General features: G+C 40.7%; 1 protein-coding gene across 1 annotated transcript in view; it reads left to right on the forward strand.

Moving 5' to 3' along the window:
- The window catches only part of LOC150087179 (nose resistant to fluoxetine protein 6-like), a 298,214-nt gene that overhangs the window by 267,371 nt on the left and 6,681 nt on the right, over positions 1–24,162 (forward strand). The window contains exons 9-10 of the mRNA XM_090372396.1: positions 2,971–3,157; positions 23,763–23,905. Of these exons, the coding sequence (XP_090228522.1) occupies positions 2,971–3,157; positions 23,763–23,905 (330 nt within the window). The remainder of the gene's footprint in view (positions 1–2,970; positions 3,158–23,762; positions 23,906–24,162) is intronic.

Here is a 24,162-nt window from a genome sequence, read left to right on the forward strand (position 1 = left end):
AGTTGGAAGTTGTGCGATGAGGTTGTCAAGTTCTGATTGGGCCAGTGATAGAGATGGTGGAATGTAAATCGAAACAATGGTAACTGAAATACCAACTGCAATCCGAGCTGCCACAGCTTCTAGGCTGGTTCTTAATTGGATCGGTCTGGACGGTATGTTAGTATTTACAAGAATGGCTACTCCTCCACGGGCAGGAGACTCTGGGCTTCTGTCTCGTCTATATATCATAAAATTTGAGAATTTCGGCGAAACTTGGGGTGACAAGAATGTTTCCTGTAGGCATATACCTATGGGGTTAAACTGAGAGATTAAATCTCTTATGTCATTCGAATGGCTGCTTAGTCCTCTACAATTCCACTGTATGATGTTAGGCATTATTTTGGTTTGGCTGAAGATGATTCATCTGACTGTTTTTTATGTGCAGGGCATTTTTTTCGGTCTTTTTTTGGGAATAATGGACGTCCAGTATCCATAGTGTCATTGGCATGGAGTTCTAGAATAGGGTCTTCATCATTTTGGTGTATATCCACTTCCATAGTGTTGGTTGGTGGATCAGTTTCCTTAGAGTCTTTATTGGGTTTCAATCTTTCTGCATCATTTGAGACTGTCACAGTATCAGTTGGGATACTAATTGGGGTGTTGGTGGCATGGCTGGTTTTTGTTTTAGAATTTTCTTTTCCAGTGGTTGATAAGGTTGTTTTTACCCAATTAGCTAGCGAGACGTTGGGCGGTATTGAGACATCTGTTTGAATTGCAGTTGTATGAAAACTGCGAGTTCGAGAGGCATATGATGGACTTGGCATGGTCAACATTATTTGTCTGCGTGCCTCAGGATATGTGACTTTATGTTCTACTTTGTATTTTTGGATTGTCCTACCTGTTTTCCACATCTCACATGATTTAGAAAAGGCGGGGTGATTGCCTTTGCAGTTGGGGCAAATGGGAATTGCGGCTGGACAATCTGCCTGTGTATGATCTTTTGCTCCACAAATAGGACAGATGGCGTCACCTCTGCATGCCTGCTGTGAATGGCCATATTTTTGGCATTTGAAACAGCGAAGAGGATTTGGGATGTATGGACGAATTCGACAATTTAAATATCCAGCTTTTACTGAGGAAGGCAAATCAGGAGTACTAAAAGTTAAAATGATGGAACGAGTTGGAATGAGATTTCCATCTTTTTTTGTCATAATTCTTTTAGCAGCGATTACCCTTTGATGGCTAAGTTCTTGGACTAATTCCTCCTCAGACACTGTAATTAAGTCCCATTCTGTGATGACTCCTTTAGATGAATTTAAGGTATTGTGAGGAGTGACAGACACTGGTAATCCACCAAATGTAGTTGTTTTTAATAGCCACTCAGAATGTTTGGATGTGGCTGTTTCAACCAGGAGATCTCCTGATTGTAGTCGCTTCACCATTTTTGGTGATCCTGCAATAGATTCTAGATGTCTTTGAATCATAAATGGTGATAACTTGCCCACGGGCTGCGTGGACAGAGAGTGTATCACAAGAAAATTAGGGATGTCTGGACGCTGTGCTTCAGTTCGAAGCCTTTTTGGTTGATTAATATCATGAGAGGATTCATGTCTTGAGCTTGAAGGCTCTAAGGGTGGAAAATTGTTTGAATCCATGATAGCTCCTTTTGGCCCTGGGGGTTTATCTTTACCGCCCAGGTTTCCGGCCCCGCCACGGGGAGGCAGGAGCAGTGCCACGAGGTGACCAAGCGGCTGAGTTAGTAAGTTAGTACTAATAGAAAAAAACAGAAAGGTGGTTTCCCTTTCTGGGCTTCTGCCTACTTCTTGTAGTGCGAGAGAGCTACTATGCAATAGAAATCAAGAAAACGGTTTTTCAAACTAAAATAGAAACTGTTCGCTCAAATGTTCTCTGTAGAAAAACGCTTTGGAAAACGCACTAGAATCGCTTGGCCACGGAACGCTTGGCACCCGGGGCCGGTTCCTATGCGATTCACATTCCTTTAGATCTTACCTACCTCCCCTAAACATTTGTACCAATATTTTTGAGACACCCTGTATAAACAATTAAAACAGGAAAATGAACTCCATTATGACAACTGATCGCCTTTACAGTTAACTGCTGTCATGATATTCGGTAAATTTTAACTAAACAAATGTGCTACAAATGTGATACCATCTAATTTCAGGACTCCTTATATTGACCATAAATCCATTATCAAACAGATGTATAAACAACAGTGGACACGTGTGGCAAGATCAAGCAAATAATAAACTTCTTGAAATCAAGAGAGAACCCAAGCAATGGCAATCCAGTCTGAGACGAAACAGAAAGGAAGAAACCATCCTAGCCAGATTACTCATTGGTCATACATTCCTCACGCAGAGCTACCTACTAACAAATGATGATCCTCCACAATGCAGTAACTGCTTATGCTGATTAACAGTAAAACATATGATCCTGGAATGCCCGCTATATCTGAAAGAACTGAAAATTGCTTTCTTCTCTCATTTTCATAACTCCAACCAGTTATCATTACAGTGTGTTCTAGGAGATCGTGAGGATATGGATGACATTTTTCTCTTTCTAAAATTGATAAATAAATATCACAATATATGAACCATATCACCCGTAAGACAAACGAAGAAGATATTAGACAGTAATGAGTGCATTATAGCTTAAGTTGCTGATGCACGAACAAATTTAACAACAACAACAACTAAACAAATCCATTAAACCGATGCAGTTTTTGTCCCTCAGATGTTTCTTCCTTTGCGTTATAGAAAATTTGGTTTATTTGATATATTGTTACCGACGCTTATCAATGTCTAAAGCACGAATGAAATTTTGTTGATTTTGATGTCATATATATTGAAAACTAAGTTTAGTTCGAAATATTCGTAAAAATCAAATTGTGTTATGATTTTAATCTCGTGTAGTCTTTTTTTAATTTAAAAAACGAGAAATATACAATTATTTTATTGTTATCTGCAGATCTTTCAATGGATTGGATGGGGTGTCGCTATTGCAACGAATATGGCTGTCCTATATGGAGTTTACGAATGGAATAAAGGGAGAGAGCCCACTGTTCTGGAGTCGGTTGTTTATGCAGCATTCAGTAGGACGTCATGGGCAGTCGGTCTTGCGTGGGTTGTTCTTGCATGCACGAATGGCTATGGTGGTAAGTGGACATTCCATACTGTTTTATGAAAAGTATATAAAAATATAGCCACAACCAGTTTAATCAGAATTTGTGATGTGCTTTGTATAAATGGATAGGTTTAGTGCGTAACCACAGTGCATTTAGTCGAGGTGTCTGTTCTTCATAATATTTTTATTTATTCCTTTATTACGTTTATCAAGCAATTGTTTATGAAGTTCGGATACCGGTATATATATATTTGTAAAATAATAAGAAGAGTTTACCTCAATATAGTACGTAGAACACTTCCGTATGTTACTCCCCAGAAATTAAACCGAAAAAATCGAAAAACTTACATTAGAGTAAAATATAATTAAAAACCAATTAAACACAATTAAAATCAATTTAACACAATTAAAAATCAATTTAGCGCAATTAAAAATCAATTTTGCGCAATTAAAAAGAATCTAACCAAAATATGCAAAACGATTTTCCTTCCTGAAGCTGACAACGCTTTTCGACCGTATGTCGTTATCACAGGAATGAACATTACCGAATAGGGTTGAACATGAAACTTACATAGTGATTATTTGTCTTCGCGCATGCGCGTAAAGGTCCAAATATCGGAGATCAAATATGGCCGACGAACATTAACAGAATTCTCGTGTAATTTAATTTCAACGGTTTCTGTAATTAATAGTGGCGTATAATTACGTTGGACATTAAATATTTTGGCTTCGTTAAATAAAAAAGTATGTTTTTCGTTAATGGCATGAAAGGCTAATTCTGACGCTGCTGAACGAGAAGCACGAACTGAGGCTTCATGTTGATTTACACGAATATTCAGAGAAAACACGTCGAACCTTGGTAAGACGAGTGGCAATCACCTCATTAGTTTGTGTTGCGAACACGGAAAGGACTCGGCGATTGTTCAGTATAGTGTGTAATTTCCGTATTGGCCTATCCACAATTTTAAATTCGGTATCGCTAAAGAATCTATTAAGCTGTTTGTGCCACTGTTCAACATATGGGATAGAAATAAAGTATTTTTTGATATTACCATTGTTGGTTGGTGTAGTATTTTGTATCTGCTATGAGTTATCTGCTATGAGTACTTTTTTTTTTTTTTTTATTAATTAATCTTTTAATTTTAATTAATATTTTAATTTTTTAATTTTAATTAATTTTTTAAAAATTAATCTTTATAATTCCGGCGAGGTTATCTCTGCCGTTTGTTAACCCCTGGCATGGTGCCGTGAAGGGTATTGTATGGTCGTGGTACCTGCGTGTACCGATGTACTGTACAATAAAGATCTTATTTATTTATTTATTTATTTATTTATTTAATAGATTCTTTAACGATACCGAATTTAAAATTGTGACTAGGCCAATACGGAAATTACAAACTATACTGAACAATCGCTCGGTTCTTTCCGTGTTCGCAACACAAACTAATGATCTGATATACAACATTTCTTGAGGTGATTGCGACTCGTCTTACCAAGGTTCGACGTGTTTTTCTCTGAATACTCGTGTAAATTAACATGAAGCCTCAGTTCGTGCTTCTTGTTCAGCAGCGTCAGAATTAGCCTTTCATGCCATTAACGAAAAACATACTTTTTTATTTAACGAGGACAAAATATTTAATGTCCAACGTAATTATACGCCACTATTAATTGCAGAAACCGTTGAAATTAAATTACACGAGAATTCTGTTAATGTTCGTCGGCCATATTTGATCTCCGATGTTTGGACCTTTACGCGCATGCGCGAAGACAAATAATCACTAATTAAGTTTTATGTTCAGCCCTATTCGGTAATTTTCATTCCTGTGATCACGACATACCGTCGAAAAGCGTTATCAGCTTCAGGAAGGAAAATCGTTTTGAATGAATGTTTTCGTTAGATTCTTTTTTAATTGTGTTAAATCGATTTTAATTGTGTTAAATCGATTTTAATTGTGTTTAGTTGGTTTTAATTATTTTTTACTCTAATATAAGTGTTTCGATTTTTTCGTTTTAATTTCTGGAGAGTATCATACGGAAGTGTTCTACGTACTATATTGAGGTAAACTCCCCTTATTATTTTACAAATGTTAATATCAACTTAGAACGCATTGAGCATTACAGCTCTGATTCATACTATCTAAGGTGTATATATATAAATAGAAATATAAACAAAAGATATTTAGTAATAGTTAAGGAAGGCAAAGCTAAGTAATATTTGACAGGTGCTCTCAAAATATTCCAAAACGAGCATTTGCACCCTTTATACAGCAGTTTTGGTAAACACGACAATTATGGCTGAAATGTTATCAGAGGCCCCCAATTTGCTGCAGTTTATCATTTTAAATGGAAAACAAAATGAAAAGTTCACCAGGTGCAAACTAATATTTAGTTGAACCGCCTCTGGCCTTGATGACAACAGCACATGGTCGAGGCATTGACAAGATCAATTTCTGAAGATAATCAACTGATAGTTCGTGGTCCCACACAAGAAATATGATTCCACACGATGCCAACAGTTCTCTATAGGATTCAGGTCCGTCCATTCTGTTTCCTGGCCAGCTAATAGTTGTAATGCACTGTTCTTCCAACAATTTTTTCACCTGTAACAAATGTGAACACATTACTGTCGAACCTCTAATGCAGAAATGAAGCTAAAGTAACTACGGAAGTGCCTATTTCCACTTTTCGCCCGATGACAAGGAGCAGAGTCGTCCTGAAAGATGCAGTCACTTGGCAGGTTGAAATGGGCTCTAATGGTTTGCAGCAATTTGCCTTCCAATATAGCCAGATATCCATTGGCATTTATGGAACCTTTTATAAACTGCAGGTGACCTACTCCGCAATACGAAATGCACCCCCATATCATTTGGTTTGTAGGGAATTTCACTGTAGACACAATACAGTCTGGATGGTATTCTTCACCACTTCTCCCCTCGACGTGGGCACCTGTACGTGGTGAGGGGACCTCCCAGTGACGCTGTTGGACTTCAAGACTAGCATCACTGGGATCCAACGCCCACAGCCCAGGTTCCAGGCTTACATCAATGGAATCCGGCGTGTCTGCCGTGCACTGCGACCCGTGGAAATTCGGAAAGGGGGATCCTGGTGGTTGAGGGGCCCAGCTTCAATACACCACTTCGGCCCCTGCTTCGACAAGACGGGTGGTCCTGGAAGGCCCGGCTAGGATCAATCGGTTAGTAGACTCGCCTGCGAGGGTCAACCGTGACAATGCCACGCCCCTACCCTCATGGTCCGAGGGACAGGATTCAGGCTGGCGGCGATGCGGGTATAGTGTCTGGGTAGCCCTGGCGTCCCACTCCCGAGCGCATTTATTGCATGCCGGGTAGTGGGCGTCCCTTTGGGCTCCGTGGTGGGTGGGGAGCCCGTGCACTGAACCATATAAAAACTCTATGAATCCTGATATACTAAATTCTTCAGAGGCCCCAACCCGGTCCCTATCTGAAAATACAGACAATGACAGCACTATTGCTTCAAAGAGGCAGCGGACTGAATTACCATCAGGGCCTATCCCGCGGTTTTTAATCATGCACTCCACCAATGAAAAACCGATTGGTAAAATGTCACCTTTCTTTATACAGAAAGGGTTAGATGGGTTAGTAGGTACACCCAAGTCAGTTAAGAGGCTCCGTTCTGGGGACCTCTTGATTGAAACAAAAAATGACAGGCAATCTGAACATCTACTCCGAGTAACATCAATCGGAGGAATACCCGTAACAGTGACATCACACAGAACACTAAATTCATCAAGAGGTGTCATTCCGGAGTGGGACCTTCTCGACGTCATCGACGAGGAAATCTGTTCCGAATTAAAACCACAGGGAGCTACTGCCGTCAAGATAATCACTGCGCGAAGGGATGGAAAAATTGTTAAAACCAGGAGTGTTATCCTGACTTTTAACTCTCCTAAACCTCCTGATGAGTTTAAAGCTGGATACATCAACTGTTCAGTGCGTCCATACGTTCCGAACCCTTTACGGTGTTTTAAATGCCAGAAGTATGGACATTCTCAAAGAGCCTGCCGTGGAGTCCTTGCATGCGCTCGGTGCGGTGCAAAGGACCACGAAACAACAGCATGTTCAGCCGCAAAACCCACCTGTATTAACTGTGAAGGCGAACACCCGGCCTACTCACGAGCATGCCAGAGGTGGAAAGAAGAAAAAGAGATTCAACCGCTGAAGGCAGAGCTTAACATATCATACCAGGAGGCAAGGAAATCGGTGAAACCCCTGAATATCAACAGACCTACCTACGCCCAGAAGGTAGCAGGGAGATGTTCCGTCGGAACTCAGACGGACATGACCATTCCTCCAAAGGAGTCTTTCACTCCCATCGCGCGGTATCTCTTAAGTTCTCAAAAACCTGCACAAAAGGACCAATCAGCTGCCACTCCTATATCGGTACCTCCTAATGCTCCACAAGTAACAAAGATAATTATGAAAGAAAAGAATAAGAAAGGGGAAGTCCCCCCTAGTACCCAAGAAAAGATGGATGTCGAGCAAAAGGAGGTACCCGAAGAGTCAGTCTTGGAACTCTTTGCGGAGGAGGAAATGGACACGGGACAGCGTCCATTCTTCCCCAAAAAGGACAAATCCAAGACTGATAAAAGTAAGCCCTCAGCACCTCGGAAGCAGCCTGATGGACCCACCAAGCCAAAATAATGGCTAAATTCCTACAATGGAATTGTCGTGGATTCCGGCGAAATATTGATGACATCAAGGCCCTCCTGCAAAAGCACGAGCCAGTCTGCTTTTGCTTGCAGGAGACATATCTAAAGGCAAATGACGATCCCACGATGCATAACACCACAATTTTTCGTAAGGATAGAATTGCGGATGGCTCTGTACATGGGCGAGTGGCTATCTTTGTGGGCAACCAGAACCCAGTGCAGTCCTTGCTAATTACAACTAGCATAGAAGCTGTTGCAATTCGCTTTACGGTGGGATTTTTATTAACCGTCTGCTCTGTCTATTTGCCACCTGGGACTGACATCACCGAGGCAGACCTTGATGATCTTCTAACGTGCTGCCTCCCCCTTTCTTACTTCTCGGGGATTTTAATGGACATAACACCCTGTGGAATAGTGCAAACATCAACGGAAGGGGACGAGTCATGGAGCGTATGTTCAATGACAATGACCTTTCCCTTCTAAATACTGGAAGAAACACCTTCTTCCACATGCCTACCCGTACTGTTTCTGCCATTGATCTCTCTATCTGCTCCCCTTCTCTACTCCCTTCACTCACCTGGGAAGTGGAGCAGAATCCATACGGAAGTGATCAATTCCCTGTGATAACCTTGTTACACAGTGGGAGACCATGTCCTCCTTTTAGGTTACCACGGTGGAAGATTGGTCATGCTGACTGGACTGCCTTCCAACATCAGGCAATTTTTGATTTTAGCACGGTCAGTCAAGAGCCTATCAATGATGCATTTAAGTACATCACAGAAAATATTGTCCAAGCAGAATGCTGTTCCAAAAACATCTGCCCGGTTTCCACCATTTCCCAAACCTTGGTGGAATTCACAATGCACAGCAGCAAAAAAGGCTCAAAACAAAGCGTGGGGGATATTTCGCCGATATTCTACCACGAGCAACCTTATAGCCTTCAAACGTGCACGAGCCAAAGCACGCTACATCCGTCGTCAGAGTCAAAAGGAATCGTAGATCCGTTTTACATCATCTATTAACCAGTCTACAAACTCTAAGGTAGTCTGCGATAAAATCCGGAAAATGAAGGGAAAATATACATCCCACCCTTCTTCAATCCTAGATTATAATGGATGCGCTATTGCAGATCCAACTGCAATAGCTAATTCTCTTCGGGAAACATTCTCTAACATCTCTGCAACATCTTCGTATTCCCCAGAGTTCCTGGTCCTGAAACATAAACTGGAAAAAGAAGCACTTAATTTTAAGACCAAGGGCCTCTATCCCTACAACGGGGCATTCACTATAGAGGAACTGAAAAGAGCCCTCACGCTTTCCAAAGCAAGTGCTGTTGGACCAGATGGCATCCATTATGAAATGATTAAACATCTTTCACCAATATCTATGGATTGTCTGCTCCTTCTGTATAACAGAATCTTTACCGAAGGGCAGTTTCCGGACTCCTGGCGAAAGGCAATCATTCTTGCCTTTCCTAAGCCAGGAAAGGATCCAAAAGTCACCACCAATTATCGTCCTATTGCTCTGACTAGCTGTCTGTGCAAAATCCTGGAGAGAATGGTCAATTCTCGTTTAATATGGTATTTAGAATCAAATGACCTACTCTCCAGCATCCAGTGCGGCTTCCGAAGGAACCGGTCCACTTTGGACCATCTTTTTAGATTGGAAGCATCCATCCGGGATGCTTTCCTAAAACGCGAACACTGGGTGTCGGTGTTCTTTGACATGGAGAAAGCGTATGACACAACTTGGAGATTTGGCATTTTAAAAGATTTACATAGCCTAGGCCTAAGAGGGCATCTGCCCTTTTTTATTCAAAACTTTTTAGCCAATCGATCGTTCCAAGTTCGTGTGGGATCCTCACTCTCTCGCTCCTTTAGCCAAGAGGAGGGAGTACCACAAGGATCAGTATTAAGTGTCACGCTTTTTGCCATCAAAATAAATTCCATCACAGAACAACTTCCTCCAACTGTAAACAGTGCCCTCTATGTTGATGACTTGAGCATTTTGTGCCAGTCGTGCAACATGAGGGTTATTGAAAGACAATTGCAGAAAGCCATTGATAGTCTGAATTCCTGGGCACTGGTTAATGGCTTCAGGTTCTCGCCGGAGAAGACCGTTTGCGTACACTTTTGTCGCAAGCGTAATCTTCATCCTGAACCTGAATTAAGGCTAGGACAAAATGCTATTCCAGTAGCTGCGAACACAAAATTCTTGGGACTCATATTCGATAAAAAATTGACGTTTTTGGATCATATTCGTCAACCCCGCACAAAGTGCACAAGAGCCCTTAATACGCTCCGCTCGCTCTCCTCCTTATCTTGGGGTGCAGACCGATGCACCCTCCTACGGCTTTACCGTGCACTTGTGCGATCCAAATTAGATTATGGGTCCCAAGTATATTCTTCAGCCAGAGACAGTGTACTTCGATGGCTGGATCCTGTCCATCATCAGGCTATACGTATCGCTTCTGGAGCATTTCGAACATCTCCTGTCCAGATTTTATACGTCGAAGCAAACGAACCACCGTTATCGTTTCGACGTATGCAGTTGTCTTTAAAGTACGCTTTAAAACTGAAATCCCTGCCAGACCACCCTACGCGGCCCTTCGTTTTTGAGCCACGATGGGAAAACTTGTACAATACCCGTAAGACTGCCAATCGTCCTTTTGGTATTCGCCTCCAAGAGCTAATCAATGAACTTAATATCAAGGTAGAGAAGGTTGCCCAAACATCAAAGCAACCCTTTCCACCCTGGCATGCTCGTATCCCGGCATGCGACTTGTCGCTTAGAAACTGGGGAAAGTCGGACACGCCATCATGTGTCTACCTGCAGCTTCATTCAGAACACCGAACTGAACATTCCGACTTCGCGCCAGTCTACACAGACGGTTCGAAATCAGAATCATATGTGGGATCTGCTGCTGTCTTTACAGACAGCACTATATCAGAGCAGATTCCCTCTGAATGCAGCATATTTACTACAGAGCTGCACGCTGTAGAGTTAGCCTTGGATCATATTAGTAAATGCCAATACCAACGGTTCATTTTATATTCCGACTCTCTTAGCATGTTACAGGCTTTAATATCTGTGAGATATAATCCTCATCCTGTTCTGTCTAGCATTCAGCAGAAGATTCACGTTCTCCATGATCGCGAATATGACATCCGCTTCTGCTGGATTCCAGGCCACATTGGGATTAGGGGAAATGATTTGGCTGACGCCTCAGCCAAATCAGCAATTCCCAATAATAACAGCTGCCTGTTAGTCCCTATACAGACTACAGGCAAATAGTACATCAAAAGGTACATTCCCAATGGTAGGATTCGTGGAATAGACAGACTGCGAATTAATTATATCGTATAAAGCCTGTAATTGAACCGTGGTAGTCTAGTCTGCGCAGGAATCGTAAAGAGGAAGTTGTTCTAGCTCGTCTCCGCATAGGACACAGTCATCTTACATATTCTTTTCTGCTGAGGGCAGATGACTGTCCTATATGCGAGCAATGCGACACCATTTTATCCATTGAACATATTTTATGTGATTGTACCAGTTTTAGAAATGCTCGTTTTACCGCTTTTAATCATCTGACTGAGCCCCATACACTCAGTCAGATTTTATCTGACAATGACCATGTGTCTGCTATTTTTAATTTTCTAAAATCAGTAAACCTTTTTACTAATATTTAAAAAAAAAAAAAAAAATCTTATTGTTATTTACTGATGTTTGTCTGTTACAATTTATACTTGCTTTTTTACCCGGACTTAGCGACCTAATTCTTTAGGTCACTGAAAATTTTACCTTTTATAACAAGTTTTTTGCGCATTATAGCCTTAGTTGCTGATGCGCCAATAAAACCCTATTAATCAATCAATCATTCACCACTTCTACGGCGAATCGTTTGTCTCCCATCAGAGCCATGCAAGTTGAATTTCTAGTCCTCCGAGAAAATAACTAACTTCCACTGTTCAGGGGTACATGTGACATGCTCCTTAGACCAAATTAATTGGGCCTTTTTCATTTTTTGTGTGAGGAGGGGCTTCTTCTTAGGACAACGGGCTACAAGTCCATTTTTGAAGATGCGTGTTCTGACTGTTACTGCAGTAACAGTCAGAAAATTTCCAGTTTACAGTGATGCATTACTTAACTTAGTTACGGCGTTGCGTAAATCATCGGCCAGGCTGCAAGCATTATTCTCGTCGAAAGATTCTTTGGGCTATTTATAGAGCGTTTTCTGATACGACAGTTCTTGTTAATTTGGAAAGTTTTTCTTACGTTTAAAGTAATTTACTGTTAACTTATTCTTACAAATTGTAAATAAGTTACAGAAAGGAAAACCACATTTCTTTTTTCTTTTCTCACTCTAGCGGCACTGCTACTGGCTCCCCGTGGCGGGGCCGGTAACCTTGGCAGAAAAGGTTCTCTGCAAAGGACTAAAAGGAGCTACCATGAATAACGAAGATCCTTATCCATGTGTTGAACCTCATGGCTCAACTTGTTCAAGGACAGACCAAACTGACTTTGACAGTTCACATCCCAAGAGACAAAGAACAGTAGGATCCAAAAAGGAATCACTACTGTTTCTTATTATACATTCCCAAACAAGTCAACCAATAGGTGCACTTTCTCCATTTCTTATTCAGAAATGTCTCGAGAATGCTGCCGGACCACCTAAAATGGTGAAAAGCCTCCGCTCTGGAGAGCATCAAGAAAAAAACGTTGCACAGGCAAAGCGAATTAAAATCAAGAAAGAGATTGAACTGGTTCTGCCACGTAGTGTTAAACTAACCTTTTCAAGATCAATCGTTCCAGCTATAGTTAAGGCTGGATATCTGAACTGCCATATCCGACCTTATCGTCAATCTTCTCAGGTGCTTCAAGTGCCAAAAATTTGGCCATGATAAACAGTTTGTAGAGGTGCTTCAGTGTGCCCCAACTGTGGATCCGAGGAACACAGACATACACTGTCCAGCATATGTCCGAACTGTAAGGGTAACCACCCAGCTTACTCGAAAATCTGTGAAACCTGGAAAACAGGAGAGAAAATTTAAACTGCAAAATAGAAAACAAAGTCACTTACCAAGAAGAAAGGAAACAAGTTTTATTCACCGTGCAGAAACTCACATATGCAGAGCTTAAATAAATTTAAGGCTGAACTAGACAAACATTTGGAGTGACCGTATGGATAAAATGGGAAGGTTTTCTTTCTTTTTTTTTTTTTTGACTGATGCTGTATAAGCTTACTTTCTTGCATCATATGCCTCAACTAATGTTAATGCTAATGCTAACGCAAAAATACAAATCGGAAGGAACTCAAACTGAAGTGTCCATACCACACGAGCTACATCCATTGGGCTGGGGCTGTTCTAGCGAGTCCGCAGGAGTCATCTAAAGAACATATAAAAGACCAAGCAAATAACTCCCCCGTCACCGTACTACCAACTATTACTCGATCACGTTCAGATACTGAGAGTCTGAGAAAACCTAACAGGCAAAAGACTCTAAGAGCAGATATGGAAATCGACGACACCACTAACAATGATGAAACCGTCTTAGAAATACAAAAAAAAATTGTACATGCTAAGTAAGACATGGATACTGCACGACCCGCTTTCCCGAGATAATAAAAAAATAAAATTGGAACGCTATAAACACATTGCCTCTAAAAAACAGTCAGAAACACCTTCTACTTCAAAAGCTAAATAATGGAATTGTAGAGACCCTCGTAGCAATATAGACACTATTCAGGATTTGATAAATCACCATCATCCAGTAGACATTTGTCTACAAGAAACAAATCTTTCTCCACAAGTGACACTTTCAATTAAAAACTATACACTATTCAGGCATGACTGAATCAAAATTCATGGTTCCAGGGTGGCGTAGCTATATTGATTGACAGTAAAATCCCTTTCTCTACAAACCACTCTAGAAGTAGTTGCAGTACGCCTTGCTGTTGTATCAATACACTGTCCAATGACAACCACTATCTGTCTTCTCCCACTGTACCCCTACAACAGCTCAGATTTTTTATTTATTTATTTTTTATTTATTTATTTATTTTATTTTTATATATATTTTTTATTATTATTATATTTTATTTATTTTTTTTTTTTTAAATTTATTTATTTATTTATTTTATTTTTTTTATTTTATTTTATTTTTTATTTTTCTTTTCTTTTATTTTATTTATTATTATTATTATTATTATTATCTTTTATTTTTTATTTATTTATTTTTATTTTTTTTTATTTTAAGGTCCTAGCCGCCGAAATCCCAGGACATTAAGCGGCAGGACCTGCCAGAGTGAATCTACAGCTACTGGGTTCCTGGTCTGCCTCCACGGGGCGTAAGTTGGACAACGTTGGGCCTCAATAGGGGTCCAACGGCTAAATGACCAGATGAACAACGGTACAGAACACAACACATGAACAATTCCCACACACTTTTAAATCTCTGGCATTTCCCAGTGAACTGGTTCACCACAATGAAAGCAACGCGGAGATGGGGGAAACCCCTGGTGCCGTAAGACAACAACACACACACACTTACACTGTATAACTCTCCAAATGAGAACTGCTCGACAACTAAACTAGATGATCTTATCCTTCATCTACCCTTCCCTTTCTGCATTTTGGGCGATTTAATGCGCATCACCAGTTATGGGAATCGTTAGCATTAGCATTAGTAGAGGCATTTGATGCAAGAAGCAAACTTACGCAGCATCAGCCAAAAAAAAAAAAAAAAAACACTTCCATTTCACCCCTCTGTTCGTTCGAAATACCTGTCCAGCTGAGCCTTAAACTTATTTAAGCTATCAACTTCCTCGACAAGGGATGGAAGTCTGTTCCACCAACCAACCAACCACCCGCTGGCTAAAGGCAAATTTCCTCACGTCTATCCTTTTTCTGTCTTTCCTCAATTTGAATTTATGCCCTCTCAGGTGATTATTCTGAGCAAGAGGAAGAATCCCATCGTTACAGACAGACAACCGGGGACGAACGATAGAGGCCTTTCTTGTAAAGCATATAACACCGCTTAACACAGGCTCCGACACATATTCTTATTTTCCAACAGGCTCAACCTCTGCTGTAGACCTGTCGATACGCTCACCCACGTTATTTTCTGACTTCGATTGGAGAGCTTCAGACAACTGATTAAATAGTGATCATTTTCCTATAATCTGTAAGCTCTGCACAAAGAGAAAGTTACTAGTAAGCGATCGAACTAAATCGAAATTCTCAAAAGCTGAGTGGAATAAATATGCATGCTAGATAATGATATTATCCAGCATCCCTCCATAGATGACGCCGTTAAACACTTCACAGGACAAATGTTCGCAGCTGCTGCTACTAGTATTCCTCAAACTTCAAATAAAGATTCAAACAAAAAAAACTACTGGTGGAATTCAGCATGTAACACCGCTAAGAGAGAAAAGAACAAGGCATGGAATCAGTTTCGAAAAAAACCAAGCAATCTCATTATCTACAAGAAACGTAAAGCTCATGTCGTTAAATCCGGCGAAAAGCTGAAAAAGAATCTTGGCAAGTTAGTCATCTAAATGTTCTTTCTAGAATCGATATACAGGAGGAGGAGGTCCCTCTGGAATCTATTTTAAGTCCTACGCTATTTTTAATAAGAATAAGCAATCTCATTCACGATATTCCATGCACATTAGAATTATATCATTATGCAGATGACCTCATGATCTAATGCCAAGAGAAAAATACGAATTCCATTCAGAGGCAACTTCAGATTTCAATTAACAAAATAGAGCTGTGGATGTTTCGCAACGGCTACAGCTTATCAGCACAAAAAACCAACTGTATTCATTTCTATAAAAACGTAAGATCTACCCTGAGCCTGAATTGCAACTTAAACATTTCACCATACCCCTTTACAGCAGCATCAGATTTCTTGGCCTAATCCTGGACAAAAAATTAAACTTCATTCAACACATTACATATCTGAGAACTAGTTGCTTGAGAAAATTAAACATCCTCAGAGCACTATGTTCATCAACGTGGGGTGCTGACCGATACACTCTGCTTCAACTTTATCGGGTATTAATCAGATCTCACTTGGACTACGGATCGCCAATCTATGATTCTGCTAGGAAAAGTGCACTAATTCGGCTAGACATATCCATCACAGTGCTCTAAGGATTGCCTCAGGGGCATTTAGAACATCCCCTGTTCAGAGTCTCTATATAGAGACACATGAACTTCCACTCCATCTTCGGAGGAAAATGTTGCTACTCAACTATCCAGCAAAAATACAGAGGTTTCCCTTTCATCCGATTTGGCCATACTTATTTGACCCTGAGTGGACCACCTTTTATGACAACAAACCTAACGAAAATAAACCAATTGAAATAAGGCTACTACAGTTAATAGAATGCAGGAATTTATATATGGATAATATCTTTCAGGCACTTATGACCCTCCATGGTCTAGTTATACGCCGCTCTGTGATCTCTTTCCAACAGTGGGGGAAAAACAAGCAGCAGATCTCACCATTAGGAAACTCCATGTTGCACACATAGCTAAACATTCTCAGAGTTTTCATATATATATATATATATATATATATATATATATATACTCTCACCTTTATATGAGAATATATATATTCTCACCTTTATTAGGTCTTTGATTTTTTGGTTTTTGCTATAGTTTTCACTGTTTGCATCACCTTCACAATTGAATATTTTACCTTTCAACTGTTAACTATTTGCCATATCTACTATATATATATATATATATATATATATATATATATATATATATATATACACCGATGGCTCAAAAACAAGTACAACGGTAGGCGCAGCGACAGTTTCTACTATCTTTTCTAGTTCAAATACAGATATATACAGTTATACCCAGTTATTTATTAACAAATAAAGTAAAAATAAAATAAAATATTTTATTTTATTTTATTTGTACTTTATTTGTTAATAAATAACTGGGTATAACTGTATATATCTGTATTTGAACTATGGACCCCAGTACTCCAGGCCCATTCGTTACTATCTTTTCTAGTTCTTTGTATATTCCGAGGTAATGCAGTGTCTATACTGCCAAACTGTTTGCGATAAAGATAGCTCTAGCTTACGTGACTGATCTGTCCTATACGTAAACAATGATCTATTCTGACTCTTTGAGTGCAATAACAGCATTAAGAAATTCATCCAAGCCAATCCACCCAGTCTTGAAGCAAATCAGATCACAGATAAATTCGTTATTTCCTGCCAACGAATCAGTCACATTCTGTAGGATATCAGGTCATGTAGGCATCAAAGGAAATGACCATGCAGATCAAGCCACTAAACATCCGATCACTGCAATCTCCCTTAACCATCAAGTGCCGTATACAGACTGCAAATCAGTCATAAAAAACCTTGGTCCCGAGTGCTAAGCGTTTCCCTGGCCAAGTGATTATTGTGCGTATATCAATCGTTCTTCTTTGCAGCTACTGAGTTTTCCTTTGTTTTCTCTTGCACTTATGAAAGTTTTCTATTAAGTAGCTCTAATTTCTTATAAGAAATAAGAAGAGAGCCCGGAAGAAGGAAAGAACCTTTTTCTTTAATTTAGATAGACTTACTAACCGTCCTAACTCTACGCTTGGCCACAAAGCGGCACTGCTCCTGCCTCCCCGTGGTGGGGCCGGTAACCTGGATGGTAAGGAGAAACCCCTATGGCGAAAAGTAGCCATTATGGATAAAAATAATTATCCACCGTTAGAGGCTTCGAGCTCCAGAACAGACACCTACATTAACCATGACTCCAATTCCGACTTAGAAAATGATCATCCAAAGAGACAGAAGACTAATCAGATGGAGCAACCCTGCCCATCATTTTTAATTTTCCACTCCCTTACTAGTCAGACAATGAGCAAACTGTCTCCCATCGTAATACAAAACATCTCGAAGGTATTGCAGGATCTCCTAAGACTGTCAACAGATTGCAATCAGGAGACCTGCTAGTGGAAACTACGAACCACAGGCATTAGGAGAAACTTTTATAGTTAACAAACTTTGCTGGCATTCCATTAAAAATATCTCCTCGCGCAACCCTAAATTCATCAAAGGGTGTCATATCCAATTGGGATCTACTAAACGTCAGCGAGGAAGAAATAACCCAAGAGCTGTAAGGACAAAATGTAATTCAAGCTAAACGTATAATGACTAAACTTACCCAACTTACCCTCCTTACCCTCCTCTGTAAATGCAGGTTATTTACTTTGCCGTATCCACCCGTACATTCCCAAACCTTAAATATGTTATAAATGTCAAAAGTATGGCCACTCACAAACTGTATGTAGAAGAGTTCCTGTCTGCCCCAAGTGCCACGGATCACATATAAAGTGACTGTACGACTACAAAAATGACCTGTCCAAATTGCAAACGTGATCATCCTGTGTATTCCAGAACTTGTGAAAAATGGAAAACGGAGAAAAAAATAGTAAAATACAAAGTTGAGAACAAAGTCAGTTACCCAGAAGCAAGAAGACTAGTTTCATCTACTATAAACAAAAATATTTCCTATGCTAATGCAGTTAAAAAATACCAAACAGTTTCTACTCAAACTGATGTCACAGTTCCTACTAATAAATCAATTTCAAATTGGGCTAGAACTGTCCTCTCTGAGGAACAACCAAATGTACGTAAAGAACAACGCAAACTCTCAGACCAAGCAAATAATACTCTTCTTACAATACCAGCGGAATCTGCTCCTCCAATGAGTGCTACCACTCCATGTATTAAAAATTCAAATATAATGAAAAATATTCAAGACACAATCATGGACACAGGTGGCACATGTATAGAGGAACGTCCAATTTTAGAAATTCATGCCGAAGAAGAAGAAATGGACACTGGTCGGCCAGTTTTCCTAAAAAAAGACAAACAAAAATTGGAACGTCATAAGCCAGTCACCTTCAAAAAGCAGTCAGATACATCTCCAATAATTAAACACAAATAATGGCTTTCATTGTACAATGGAACTGCAGAGGCTTTCGTTTTAACACAGATGATATTCATGATTTAATTAACCATCATATATCCATGATTTAATTAACCAGTATTCTCCAGTTTCTCTTTGTCTTCAAGAAACTTACTTAACCTCGCAAATTTCTCCTTTGATAAAGAACTATTGCCTTTATCGAAGAGATCGCAATACAGAAAATGCTGCCCACGGTAGTGTAGCAATCCTGATAAATTCAAAGATCCCAAATAAGCATATCCCACATCAAACTGAAATAGAAGTTGTTGCTGTTCGTATAACTCTCCATATTGCAATAACACTAGTCTCAATCTACTTACAGCCAAACCATACTTATTGTTTAAAAGAACTTGAAGACCTCTTCATACAGATACCTCCACCTCTCTGTATATTAGGGAACTTTAATGGGCACAACCGCTTATGGGGCGCTTCGAAATTAGATACATGGGGTCGACTCATTGAAAGCCTTTCAGACGCACTAACCCTCGACATACTGAATACTGGCGCACACTCTCACATTCAGCTCTCAATTGGACATATTTCAGCAATAGATCTCTCCATTTGTTCTCCAGTACTGGTCCCGGCCATAGAGTGGTTTTATATCAAAGAAATTTCAGGGGATATATCCAGAAGGGAAATCACAACAATTAATAACTCCTAAATACGCCATTAAATCAAGGGATGGTTTCAGCAATAACTGGATAGTAGAACTAGTGCCGGAAGCCTGGCAAGTAATAAGAAATCAATCAAGAATCTACATAGACTGGGGATCCTGTCGCTTCAGGGAGCATGTGGCTGTTCCCAAGTGTTACAAATGCTGCAAGTTCGGCCACACCTCCCACACTTGCGCACAGGACGTCAAGACATGTGGTCACTGTTCTCAAAAAAGGGGCATGACTACAACGCTTGCCCAAACAAAAACCAAGACCCTGTATGCTCAAACTGTAAGTCGCAGAAACTAGACCATAATCACTCCATCAGAGACCCGAAATGCCCGATCTATCTGAAAGCCAAGAGTGTCTACCAAGGAAAAATTAACTATGGGGACACGAATTTAATTCCACAATGATAAAGATCTTCCAGACAAATGCACAACGGGCCAGAGCGGTGGCCGACCAGGTCAGAGTAAAAGCAGAGAAGGAAAATGCAGACATTATACTACTCCAGGAGCCATATGTACATAAAAAGCTAGTCAGGGGCTATCCACTGCAGTTCAAAATTATTCAGACAGATGAGGATACCCCGTGGGCGGCCATATTGATCAGAAATCAGAACATCACGGCCACCAAGATCACGCAGTTCTGCACGACCTGGGCCGCATGCGCACACCTTATCACAGCCCTGGGCGCCTTCTACGTGGTGGCGCTATACTGCCGACCAGGAGAAGAAATAACCTTCGAAATAAACTACTTACAACGACTTTTGGATACACTGCCTAACCAAAAAATTATCATCGGCGCGGATGTCAACTGTCGTTCGCCAGCATGGCATACTACTACACCAGACAGAAGAGGTACCAGAAACGGCCAACTTCTGGAGGACTTCCTCATGGGCTCCCAATTTACTGTTTTAAACCAGCCACATCATCTGCCAACCTATTGTAATACCCTGTGGGAGGCCACGATCGACATCTCTCTGGCAACAAGAAATCTTGCTGGGTTCGTGACTGATTGGAGGGTCGAAGATTCGTGGACCACTTCGGACCACCGGGTCATAACCTACAAGATAACAAGAGTCCTAACAAGAACACCACTAGCCAAGCAGATGACAAACAGATACGCTATCGCCAGTGCCAACTGGGAGCTCTTCAGAAACCTACTGAATGAAGCGGTGGAACACAATTCAGGAAGTTTAGACCCGCAAGCCGACCCGGACGTACTGCAAGATAAGACAACTAAAATAATCACAGATACAAGCAACGAAGCTTTTCCAAAAGAAGAACCGAAAACCTGGAGCCAACCCCTGGTGGACTCCGGAAATCAGTGCCCTCCGCAAAGTGGTAACCAAAAGAAGAAAGGAGTTCCAACGAGCGCGCAGGACGTGGCCAGAAGCCGAAGAAGAAGCCCTCAGGCAACATTATAGAGAAGCCAGAAACCGATACACGCACGGCATCCGGAAAAGTAAGGAACGAACCTGGGAACGCTTAGTGACAACAACTGGAAATGATGACCCTTGGGGAACAGTCTACAGGGTTATTTTATTTTTATTTTATTTTATTTTATTTTATTAATAACAAGATACACAACAGGTAACCATGTTGGTTAACCAACATGTTGGTTATTACCAACAAACTCCCTAGGGGGGAGGTAGTGACTACCACACGAACCCGACAAAGTCAAATGACAGCAACTTGGGAACAATCGGTGGACAACATCTTGAATGCCATATTCAAGGAACCGGCAGTCCCAACTCTACAGGAACAAAATCATCTTTGTCAAGAAAACCTGAACTACAATACACAAATCATGGAGCCCCCCCTTCACCATGGAGGAGCTCAGTACTGCTGCCGCCCGGATAAGAAAGAGAAAATGTCCCGGCCTAGACATGATAGAACCCGAAATACTTAAAAAAGTAATAGAATATACACCACAACTTCTATTGACCCTGTTCAACAGATGCCTAGAGGTAGGGAAATTCCCAACAAAATGAAAAACGGCCAACATTAAACTTATCATCAAGAGTCCGACTAAGAAATCAGAGTGCCCGAAATCCTACAGGCCCATCGCACTTCTTTCAGTAGTTAGCAAATTATTTGAAAGGCTACTGCACAAACGAATCCTTCAACACTACGAAGCAGCTGGCCTCCTAGCTGGGAATCAGTTTGGATTTAGACCGGGCTCCACAACAGAAGCCCTCAGAAACCTAACTAACAAAGTCAAAGAATGTGACAACAAATATTTCCTCGTAATAGCGATTGATTTTGCCGGGGCGTTCGACTCACTCTGGTGGCCGAGCGTCTTGGGCAGACTCAGGAAAGCTAAAGTACCCATCAACCTCTATAAAGTCATAGAAACCTATCTCTCACAAAGAAAAATTGAGATAAACACTCCATACAAAAAGATCGCAAGAACAGTACACAGAGGATGTACACATGGGTCTGTATTGGGTCCACTCCTCTGGAACTTGGTATTTGATGAGTTCTTGAGAATGGAACTAGGCGCAGTGGGGGTGCAGGCCTTCGCAGATGACCTGATTTTGACAGTGCAAGCAAACTCCAGAGCCCAATTGGAAATCCTAGCTAATCAAACCCTGCAGATACTCCACAACAGTGGGCCAAGAAGAATTTCTTAACAATTTCACCGACAAAGATATTGTCGGCGCTGCTCAAAGGAACCCTGCAACTGATACGACCACCCCAGATTAAGATTGATGGGACAACTATCAAGTTTGCTAGTCAACTAAAACACCTGGGTGTCATACTAGACAATAACTTATCCTTCCAACCACATTTCAAATTCCTAAGACAAAAGATCAGAAACTACTCTGCCATGGTAGCTAGGGTCTCAAAAAACGTACCCTAGCCTTATACTACAAGACAACCTTCCTCCCAATAATTACATACACTTCAGCAATCTGGTATGACAAAACTGCCTTGGTCGTAAATAAGAGAACCCTGAATGCAATTCAACGCACCATCCTCCTCACTACCACCCGCGCCTGCAGAACGGTGAGTAACCCAGCGCTTCAGGTGATAGCAGCAGTACTTCCACTTGATCTTGAAATCGCAAGAACAGGACTCCTCTACTACTTATCTAAGGGAATAACCACCACTTTCTTGGAATTTACAGTAGACCCAACAAACAACCATAAGGCAGAAAAGATCCGGCTTCAGTCTCACCTGCTGCAGGTGTGGTAGGACAGGTGGGCAGAAACAACCAAAGGAGCAATCACCCACAAGTTCTTACCGCAACTTGAAAAAATCTATCCAAAATCGCCTACTTGGTTCTTTCCAGGGTTGAAAACAACATACTTGCTAACTGGACACGGCCCCTTTAACGCAAAGTTAATGGACTTCACCCTTGTAGAGGACCCATGCTGTACATGTGGAAAGATCGAAACCTGGGAACACCTCATGTACGACTGTCCGCAGTACGAGGATCTCAGGTGCATTCTAATCACGAGTATAAGATACCTCCCCAGAGGGCAAGAAGTTCACCTATTGGTTCACCTATTGGCAAGAGGTTCCCCCTACTCTGACTAATACGGCAGCGTAAACCCCACGTAACTAATCAAAATTAACGATTTCTAAACTGAAAATTGAACCACATTAATCCCTCCTGGCTTTTTTAAACTTAAGTGCCCCCGTTGTTTTTTTTTTTAGGTCCTAGCCACCGAAATCTCAGGAAATTAGGTGGCAGGACCTGCCAGAGTGCATATAAGCTACTGGGTTCCTGGTCTGCCTCCACAGGGCGTAAGTGGGGCAACGTTGGGCCCCAATTGGGGTTTAGCGGCTAAACGACCAGAAGAACAACGGTACACGACACTAAACGATACAAGACCCACACACTTTTAAATCTCTGGCATTTACAGCGTACTGTAACACACCACAATGTAAACTAGGCGATGGGGTAAACCCCTGGTGCCGCTTGACCCTAAACACACTTACACTTACACTTACACAGAGTGGTTTGTTATGAATGATCCCTATGGGCAGTGATCACTTCCCAATCGAATGCAAGTTATTGATAGCACAGGCTCCTTTAACTAAACCCGGCATGATATGGAAATTTGCCAGAGCAAACTGCAAAATTTCAGTCATCAATCTCTTTCGACGAGGAAAAATTTCGTCTCCAGCGGAAAAGTAATTTATTATCTTTTATTTCTTGTTTAGTTTTTATTTACTACATTATGCAATGATAACAATTTCAGAATTTTTTTTTGAAAATTCACCAGATTATTTAAATTGCATGACATGATACTCGGATTTTTGCATATTTCTGTAGGTTTGGTGAATGCGATTCTATCCTGGAAAGGATTCGTACCTCTGAGTAAACTGACCTACATCGCGTACCTTGCTCATCCCATTGTACAAACTGGAGTAATGAGTGTTCTCACAGAGCAAATTCGACCCACTCATTTTTTCGCAGTAAGTAATCTTTATTTTAAATTAAAATATATTTAATTACTATGCTATTTCTCTTTCTTTAAAAAGAAATACACAATAGAGTGCCCCCCCAGTTCCAAGCGATAGTGTTCAAGAAATTTTTCTTGAGCGATACATAAATTGATTTTCCGAGTGATTTCGTTCTGTTTTATTTCTAGTGTCTTTTATATCCCCAGTTCATTGTAAGTGGTTCTGTACTTAGATTTTGAGTAAGAATCCAGAAAGGAAAATTACCTTTC

This window comes from Mastigoproctus giganteus, chromosome 4, assembly GCF_048544385.1.
Source record: "Mastigoproctus giganteus isolate SK-2022 chromosome 4, ASM4854438v1, whole genome shotgun sequence".
NCBI lineage: Eukaryota > Metazoa > Arthropoda > Arachnida > Uropygi > Thelyphonidae > Mastigoproctus > Mastigoproctus giganteus.